General features: G+C 40.8%; 1 protein-coding gene across 1 annotated transcript; it reads left to right on the top strand.

The window, feature by feature from the left end:
- The first annotated feature begins 947 nt into the window (after positions 1-947).
- LOC120724376 (D(1) dopamine receptor-like) lies at positions 948-10177 on the top strand. The gene is made up of 2 exons (XM_040016557.1): positions 948-1596; positions 2388-10177. The coding sequence occupies exon 2, from the start codon at positions 2766-2768 to the stop codon at positions 3876-3878; it is 1113 nt and encodes a 370-aa protein (XP_039872491.1). The 5' UTR covers positions 948-1596; positions 2388-2765; the 3' UTR covers positions 3879-10177.
- Positions 10178-10396: the final 219 nt, after the last annotated feature.

Genomic DNA, 10396 nt, shown 5'->3' with positions numbered 1-10396 from the left:
AGTTGCACAGACAGGCATGTCTGATAAACACGCAGGGCTGTATCACACATGCACTCACACTAACACACAGGAGTGTGATAAGAGGGCTGGGGTTTTTTTGGCTTCCTAAAACGGCAGTTTTTTTGTTTTTTTTTTGCTCTTAGCCATCTTACTTATCGCTTTTGCATATTTTGTGGGTCATCACCAAGCAAAAAAAAAAAGAAGAAAGAAACAAAACACTCTGGAGCCTTCTCACGACTTCAAAAAAAAAAGCTCACAACTTTAAAAAGACTTTAACCCAAGATCTCATGATTGATAACTACATTTCCTTAGGTTCCCACAAGAGCACATCAAGATTGCGAAAAGGAGATCTACAGATGACTTCTGCTAATCTAGTCTCACACATTTTTAGTCACATCAGGTTTTCTGAAGAGTAACTTAGTGACTCATTATATTGCTAGAAAAGATAAGTAAGATAAAGAGGTTATCGTGGCACTTGTCACGTGTGGGAAATCACACAGTACAGACAGCAGCAACCTTGGAGTGGCATCCATGTCTTTGAAGTATACATGAGTTAGACGAGTAGCAGGTGCACCTTTGAACACAGAAAACCAACAGAGGAGGATGCAGTGAGAGAGAAATGTAGGCAACAGTGCACCTCAACTTGTCTATTTATTCTCTGACCCTTTCAACTCTTACCCCTGCCTGTTGTGTCTTTAATTTCCTGGCAGCCAGGCAGAGAGCCTGAGCCTCAAAAGAGATGAGAAAGGAACAAAGGAATACACTTAAAATATCCTAATCTAAATGATTTGTTTTTAAATTAACCACCTGTGAACTAATACTAATATATGGATAATCATAGATAATAGAGAAAAGAAAGGACCTCAGAATTTGATTTATCTACATCGATTTGGGGTCAGTTTAAACAAAAATGGATATACTTTAAAAGCAAATACACAACTAACATACTTCTTTATCTTAATGTGACGAAAGAATGCAGAAAAAAATCCTTATCAGGATGCTGCGCCCGCATTTCTTTTCTTTCTCCAACAGGTGGCCTCAGCGACCCAATGTACTTGAACGGACCTTGCAATGATTTTATAATCTACCTCTTCATTTGAATAAACTTCACCAGATTTAAATAAGACTCTGGAAAATAACTACAGCAAGGCTTAACGGGGAACGGGATGCGTGATGATTTTCTCGTGAAACCTGTTGTGTCATAAAGCAGTGACCGAGATCGGTCGCCAAAGGGCCACAGTCACGCGCTTTCATTCCCATCGCACTTTCTCCTGAATGGGACAACGTCAGAGCGCCGGTGTGGAAGCGAGCCAGAGGTCTTCGGGATCTGGCCGCAGATGCGCACTGTGGCTGCAGGAGGACGCAGCGAGAGCGCTGAGTGACATTTGAATCCGGTGGTGTGTACTATTAAATCACAGCAACAGTCAGCGAGCTGGCTTCCAGGGAGGACACAGGACTGTGCATTTATTTGTGTTTGCAGGAAATAGGGTCTGGATGCTCCTTGGAGGGACTTTACACTGGGAAGTTCGGATGGAAGCGGTGGGACGTTTGTTTTTAGATGTGGTATCAAGCTGCAGCTGACCGCACACTTTATCTGTAAGTAAGAAGTGAATTTGGTGCTAAAACAGTAAAATAGAGAAACCGCAAACACAGTTTGTATATATGTAGGAGGATGTGACTCTTGTTTTGAGTCACGTCTTAATAATTACAGCCCGCTCACGGGAAAATCCTGCTCTCACAGCTCCAGCCAGACAGTGTGTTATTCTAAATCGGATCATTGGCAATACAAATTACAGCTGTACGAGGGTTTATTGGGGCCATTGCAAAAATAATAATAATAATAATAAAGTAATAAATTTAGTGAACACACAGGAAGATTGGAATAGTAATTAGAACACTGATTAAATAATAGTAAATAATACTTTACAATTATATTTATGCAAATAGGTCTTTCCTTGATTCAGCCCGGATTTACCACATTATGAGAGGTATCCGAATTCTACAAATACATAACTATAACTGGAAACTATTCAAAAGGAGACTGATTTTGATGAGGTGAAATTTGGGGCATCAGGAGCTACAAAGAGATATGCAAAGGTATGATTGGTTATTATTGTCCAAACTGTGCTCTATCATGGGCCATTTAATGGTGCTTGGGGTGTGATGAGGCTGAATGAGCCCCTTCCCCCCAAATCTTTTTACCTTTTACTTACAACAGCCCTGATATTCTTTTGCGTAATCAGCTATATTAACAATCAGAGCTATTATATAAACCACAACACAACAAAAAGATATATAACATTTAGAAAATCATGCATATTTATGATTACTTTTATCTTACACAATATTGAATTTTTCTAGACTAATTCATTTCTTTTAATCCCCAGGGCTACTGATGTGTTCTGTAAGCAGACAGAGGATTCCTGCGATTACATTGGGTTTGGGGCTAAAACAGAACAAGCAGAAGAGAATCAGTGACTACACCACTGCACTGAGGAATTAAGGTACAACTACCTCTCCATCAGTGCAGCTCAGATGATGTCAAATCTATTTTACAGGGTCAGAGGGCAAATGTCTGTCCCAGAGAGCATTTGCCTGAAATGTCTCATCTTTCGTCATTTATCAGACGATAAATTGATGGAGACTTTTTGCAGTAATGGAGAACAGGAGCCTCATAGAAACTAGTGGATAAAATGTAGCAAGACTCTTCAGTATGACATAAGCAAAGAACCCCCTCCTCCCCAAGCACACACTCACTTTCAGGGATGGATCCCATGAACTTTACAACTGTCATCGACAATGGGTTTTTGGATGAGGCGCCATCGAGTCGTGTCCTAACTGGCTGTTTTCTCTCGCTGCTCATCCTCACCACCTTGCTGGGAAACACTCTGGTTTGCGCGGCCGTCACCAAGTTTCGCAATCTGCGTTCTAAAGTGACCAACTTTTTTGTGATCTCGCTGGCCGTGTCCGACCTATTGGTTGCCATCTTGGTGATGCCCTGGAAAGCAGTGACGGAGATCGCCGGATTCTGGCCGTTTGGCTCTTTCTGCGATACCTGGGTAGCTTTTGACATTATGTGCTCCACGGCCTCAATTTTGAACCTTTGCGTCATAAGCCTGGACCGCTATTGGGCCATCTCCAGTCCTTTCCGCTATGAGAGGAAGATGACACCCACAGTGGCCTATATTATGATCAGTGTGGCCTGGACGCTGTCTGTCCTCATTTCCTTCATTCCAGTGCAGCTCAACTGGCATAAAGCCCAAACCAAATCTTACACTGCTCTTACTGGGTCCTCTGTTTCACTGGCATCAAACGCTACATCTTACCCAGAGAACTGTGACTCAAGCCTGAATAGGACCTACGCCATCTCCACCTCTCTTATAAGCTTTTACATCCCTGTGGTCATCATGGTGGCCACCTACACACAGATTTACCGCATTGCCCACAGACAAATCAGGAGGATCTCTGCTCTAGAGCGGGCAGCCGAAAGTGCCAAAAACAGACACGACAGCATGGGCAGAGGCTCCAGCATCGCAGACTCAGAGAGCTCCTTCAGGTTGACATTCAAGAGGGAGACAAAGGTGCTGAAGACGCTGTCAGTGATAATGGGGGTGTTTGTGTGTTGCTGGCTCCCATTTTTCATCCTCAACTGCATGGTGCCCTTCTGCGAGCAGTCGAGCGGAGGGGAAGCTTTCCCCTGCATCAGCCCCACCACGTTTGATGTGTTCGTGTGGTTCGGCTGGGCTAATTCCTCCCTAAACCCCATCATCTATGCCTTCAATGCGGATTTCCGGAAGGCCTTCTCCATCCTGCTGGGATGCCACAGACTGTATCCAGGAGGCCACGACATAGAGACGGCCAGTCTAAACAAGAAATGACTCACAACTCTCTCACAGCACTGACTCATCCCTTAATTCTTAAAACAGTCCAAGAGTTCCTGTTGTAGCCAGTCTGATTGACTTGAAATGCAAAGACTGCTTTCGTGCGCTAACTCTTATTTTGACTGAAGGGTACGACGACCCCACATGCATCCATGTTTGCATTAGGTGAATGGTCTGCCTTTGCGATGTCTACCATAGCGGGCTTGCTGTGCTCGCCATTGTCTCTACACTGTCTTCAGATGGGAGAAGCTCCTGATAGAGGAGAGAGGATTTGGGATTGAGATTAAAATCCGCCGCTGTTGCACCAGGGATCTGGGAGAGCAGCGGTGCTGACAAGCTCTTGGGATAGATAATCCCATGACTGGGCAGCACACACCCTAATGATGTCAGACACTGCTCTCTTCTATATCATCAAACACACACACACAAACAAACACTGTCAAAACATGCTCCCCGAAATACCATGTAGCACCCAGCATGCACACTACAACAACAAATTCCATGACAGCACACAGAAACACTGTTAGTCTTTACACTGACATTTCAGGACCTGCAAAGACTCCAGCAGTAAAGCATCAAGCCAAATTATGTTGAACATATGTACAGGTAAAGTACATCCACAAGTGACTTAATATTACAGCTAGAATGAAAAGTGAATAAATTCAAGTGTAAAAGGAAATCCCTAAGAAGTGGAGACGTAAAAATGTGATCTGAATCCGTATAGGATGCAGAGATGGGGAAAAACAAGCCGACTGCCTCGTTACTGGTTGAAATGTTATTTATAAATCATCGACATTTGGAATCATTATAACTTTAAACCAAATTTACAAACTTGTGACCTCCGAAATGACACCAGTCAGCAGCAACATTAAAACCATTTGCCTAATATTGTGTAACACTTTGGGCCCTGTAGGGTTGTGAGGTGGGGCAACGGTGGATTGCATCCTGGAGATGCTCAACTGAAGATCTGCTAAGTTCGGAGGCCAGGTCAGTGCCTCGGGCTCTTCTTGTGTCGAGTCATCCATGAGCAGTTTTTGCAGGGTGGAGGGGTGCCTTGACCTGCTGTATTCAGGGAATAAGTTGCCACTGGGTTGTGTTTGTTCTGCCGCTATGTTCATGTGGGTGGAATATGTCAAAGTAACATCTAGATAAGTGTTTGAGCCCAAAGTTTCCCTGCAGAGCATTCCATTTTTACCAGATAAAGAATGTTATTCATTTTACCTGTTTGTGGTTTTAATGTTGTATCAAATTGCCTGATTTGTCCAGTGCTTGAAAGTGTTTTATTGGCAGAAGACAGTATTGTACCTGCTATGGATGGGATTATTATGGGATTATGGGTTCTTTATGTGAAAACTGAAATGGGTTGGTGTAATGTTGTTTTATGTGTTGGAAATTTAACAGAAATACAGTGTCAACTGGTGACACACTTCCTTTGTGCAATAAATTGCATAGTGAAAGCACATCTAAATGACAATTGTGTCATTTTTTGTGACCGTTATTTACCATGGGTCTTGTTCTCACTGATTTCGTCACAGTTCTTATTGGTTTGGATACATTACTGAATTTCTCTGTGAACTCCAACAAGGCAATGAACACAAGATGCCAGACAATCAGCCAGCCTACAGTTTCGAGCATTAAAACTACTGCTTTTCTGAGTTAAACCTAACAAGATGGACAATGCAAAAAAGCAACTTGTAGCACAAGAAAACCGCATGACAGGCAACGGGACTCTCGTACAAAATATAAGTTAGAAGGAAACAGAGGGACACCATAATTTGTAAGAATTAATTAAAAACCACACAACTCTATTGGGAAATAAAAGTCCACTTATCAGCTGTTTTACTTCACTTGAAACATAAATGAATTTTGGTGTAATAAAGATGTTTTTTAAAAAACGTATTACATCACATCATTCAAGTTGCTAGTTTGACATGAAATGCATTAGACCACAGTTTAAATTATGCTTTAGACTGATTTTTACATTTATTTACTGCTGTACTTAAACTGCAAATTTAATAATATGTTTTCTATATCAAATGCATCTTTTCATTTCCACTAAAGCCCCCCAAAATAAAAAATCAGTAATCGTCAGAAGAATTTTGCTCATCAAAGATGAATAAAAAAGACAAATCTTAATTATTATTATCTTTATTATTTTAGTGAGGCCACTATGTTCCCATATAATGAATAAAAAATGGCTCATGTTTTGGAAAATTATCTGTCTGTTCTGGTTTCCTGTCTGGAAATCTTTCATAAGTAGCAGAACCCCAGGAAGTAATGAAATAGTCCTGCACGTGTTGCAATGTAATATAAACACTTTTTATACCGCAAATCAGAATTAATTTTAGAGGTGCTGGTAAATGTTCTTTTTAGCTTTGGAGAAAGTTAGCATTTGTCACTGCTTCCAATCTTTTGCTAAGTGAATTTTTCTCTTTGTGTAGGCTAAAGCTGACTTAGTTTGCTAATGAGCTTTAGCTTCTTCTTCTTCTTCTTTTTCTTTTTTTTTTTTTTTTTTTTGAAAATTACCTGTAGAAGTATTAGTAAACTTTGATTTTAGCTTTGGAAAAAAAAAACTTTAAACAAAGCCAATTAGCATTTTTACTGCTTCCAATCACTGTGCTAATAATTCTGTTTCTGTAGGCTTTAGCCACCATTGCATTCAACATTACCTTAATTTTTCAGGCCCAGGGGTTCATCTGACAGACATGAGTGGTGTTGACCATCAAATCTAAATCTTGGCAGAATCAATCATGACTGATAGATGTTGTGGCCAAAACTGTGAAAATAAGACCCAGCAAATATCAGAGACATAACAAGATAAAGAACATCATCATTAAGATCTACTGCTAATCTGTTAGCCAGAGTGAGAATTCACGACAAGCAAAAGCTGTAAGTGTGTTGTGAGTGAATATGCAGGTGTTATATTGGTTTTACTACTGTATACATGTTATGTTACATTCAGAAGTGTATAAAGCCATCAGAAGAAACAGCTGTGCAGTGTCTGCTTGTGCATGTGGAAGCATCAGTGCACATGTTTATAAATGTATATTTGTCCATTTTCATGAAATCCACAGGGTGTGTGTGTGTGTGTGTGTGTGTGTGTGAGAGAGAGAGATAAAGAGACAGAGTGGCTGCACAGCCTTGACCTCCACACATCAAATTACCTAAAGCCAATTTCACACCAGCATCCAAAGAGCAAAACCTAATGGGATCAGCTGCGCTTCACATCTAACATTTCACTCTCACATAACCCTGGTGTTCATGTGTTTGTTCAGTCCGGTGATGTATTGCCATCATTTGTAAAGTGAAGCGCCTAATCAGAAGTTGTGAATAGCCTGGCATAATAAAGGAGTGCAACCATTGTGGCACCTCTTTATCCCCACTGTTGGCTTTGTTTCTTTCTTTGATTGCATTACAACATTTCCCACTCTATCAATTTTTAAACAATACCAAACGGCTAAACAAGAACTTTGATTCCGATGCACCTTTGTCGCCTCCGTGTTTCAGTTCCTTGTTAAAAGAAGAGGATAAGGAGGATTGTAGATTTTAGTTTGCGGTGGTTCCGCTGTTATGGATTTACCTGTGACAAGAACCTAATCCACTCAGATGCTTCAATGGGGAGTACGAGGGAAATTGAAGTAGTTGAAGTGTGAAAAGACAGCAGAGCAACGACAAGGACGAAATAAATTATATTTGGCAAGACCCAGTTACACACTCTGTTCCACATTAGCCTGCTGCGTCGTCTTAAAAGATAAATCACACTCAAAGATGGTTTGACATGAAGTTCATGTTCGGTAATGTTAATGAATATCTCTGTAGATGCGTCGTAAAAATCAGAACTTGATTAATTTTTCTGTAGAACTGTTGCTTCGTCTTGCAGGTCAAGCATTTTAAAATAATTACGGGGCAATAAATCCCTCTCAATAAGCAGCAAGTCTAAGAAGTGACATCGTTCAGTTGAATTAAGTTAATGCTCATTATAAATATGTAAAAAACTATATACTGTGAGAGAAACTCTTCCTCTCATGGGCTAACACACAGACACACACGCACGCAGAGCTGTCCTTTAAAGGCCGCTTTCTCTTGGCTCTGGACTGTCCTTGCCTCTAAGAAACCTCCTCAAGCGTGCCACGAGAAGGGAACAGCAATTAATTTGAGTGACATCATTCAGAGTGATGGCTGAGGTGGCAACAAGACAGTGTGTTTGTGTGTGTGTGTGCGAGGGAATGTGTGTCTATGATGCAGTGCTACGACTGCTAGCTCCAGTGCCCAACCCAGAGTCCTTGCAATGTCATGTGCACTCGGCGAACACAGAAAATTTCTGTTTGCTGCCCTTTCTTTCCCTCCTGTGGAACTTGTGATATTCTCAGAGCAATCCTGCCTTTTTGGATTGGCACTTCAGAAAATGGATGTTAGATGTGGTAACTTTAGATGATGCTAATGACTGGCCTTAGGGAAATGATTTACTGAGACAGAGAGCGAGAGAAAAAAGGGACAAGGAGACAGACAGTCTTATGTAAGAATCAAGCAATGGCAACTTAAAAAAAGAGACACAGCGGATGCTGTGTAAATATCACATAACCCACCAGAAAGTGTCATCAGTCTGACTGCCGTCACATATATAATGAAGGACCCTGTAGTCACATACTGTTTGCTTCAATAAAGATACACCTGGTGGATTTTTAATGTCATTAATGATTCCTCTGTCACCTCCCCTCCTCAGGGGAGGTGATGGAGAATTAAAATGCTATTAAACAGTTTGCCATAATCTGTATCACTCTCCATTAAATATGTATTATTCAAAACTGTCAGAGCTCTTATAATTGCACTAGAGCCTAATGCATTTTTAATACCTCGCACAACACCAGGATAAGCAAAATTGAGAGCGAATGTGTTGGTGGCTGCAGCCAAAGTGCATCAACACAGTTACATGCTGAAAGTCATGAATACACTTTGCATGTTAAAAAACGCTTTTTAACTTTTTTTTGTCTGCGTCTGGTCTCGCTGGTGAAATCACCAATGTTCTATGATGATTTTCGATTAGTTTGAGGTGAAAGAGCATCAGCACAATCACAACACACACCCAGCCACTCAAATTCTCTTTGTGTCGGGGTCGATGGAGGCTCTCTTTGCAAATGGCACAGCAGATTCAAAAAGCTTGTCTGATTTTGGCAAAAGGCTGCTCTTCAAAAATAGATACATAAGCTTAAGCCAAAGGTTGCCCCGCAAATCTTTTGACCTTTAGTGCCCGTTCTTTGCGGCAAGCCTTTCATTCATCTTTCTGATTTTGCTCTTGCTCACCATTTCTCTTTCTTATCACACTCCTCCGCTCTCTTCCTCCACCCTCGCACTGTTTACTGTTCGTGCTACAAACCCGCTGGCATTACTGCGTTACCATTCGTCACTCTAACTGGCTCCAGTGGAAAGGACATGCCCTCTGACCCCACCACTGGGAAAGGACCAAGGGAACAAAGAGAAAGGAATGCTCACACAGAGAACTTCAGAGAGATAAGAGAAAAAAATATTTATGCGAGGGAGGGGTGCACAATAAAAGACTGGTTTAATCTTAGCAAACAACCAGCTTACCAAGAGTTTGGTCTACTAGTTTGGTTAAACATAGTACAGTATACTTTTGCACAATACTGTACAAAAGCCTCAAGCTGTGTATTCTTTATATTTTTATAATTATATTTTGCAATTTATAAAAAAAACATGCAAACATAAATCAAACAGTATATAAGGCCAAAACAGGGCTTTTTACAATTCCAACAATATTTGATATGACCATGTTTAATTCTTCAGTACAGCCTTAACTCTCTTTGGGAAGCTTTCTTCTAATCTCTTTTTAAGTAAAATTCAGGAATAGTTCTCTAGCCTTCTTGAAAGACATTCAGACCTCTTCTTTGGATATCTGCTGCCTTTTGTTCTGTTTTCTGTCAAGATATTGTTGTAATATGACTTCACCTCAAGCTACACTACATGAGCCCTTTCTCCCTTTCTTAAGAATGGCTTCTTGACAGACTCCTTTCCACTGAGATCATTTCTGCTGAGACTTCAATGAACAGTAGATGGATCCGCTGAAGTGCCAGTTGCATCTCTCTGGTCCTGTGTCGGGTCTTTGGTGGAGTTTTTCCTATTTCTTAAGCCCTTTCCACACCAAACATGTAGACACAACACTGGTTCATGCCTTGAGTTATGTGCATTTTTATGCGTGAGTGGTTATCATGTCAGTATTAAGTAGATCAGGGGTGTCAAACTCAAATACACAGTGGGCCAAAATTCAAAACTGGAACAAAGTCGCGGGCTAACGTTAATATTTTTTGAAATATATTTATTCCTCCAGATATGAGAATGAATCTTTTCTTATGGACTCAAACACGTTTTGCTGAAAAACTGAATATGGAACAAGCAAAGCTTAATACTAAACAATATATATATTAGCTGTATAATACCAGTAGGCCAGCTCTAATAGTAATTTGGTATGGCTTCGCGGGCCAAATGTAATTAGGCTGCGG

The sequence above is a fragment of the Simochromis diagramma genome, unplaced genomic scaffold, assembly GCF_900408965.1.
Source record: "Simochromis diagramma unplaced genomic scaffold, fSimDia1.1 OVJJ01000685.1, whole genome shotgun sequence".
NCBI lineage: Eukaryota > Metazoa > Chordata > Actinopteri > Cichliformes > Cichlidae > Simochromis > Simochromis diagramma.
The sequence above is the reverse complement of the archived record's forward strand: the minus strand, read 5'-3'. Positions and strand labels throughout refer to the sequence as shown.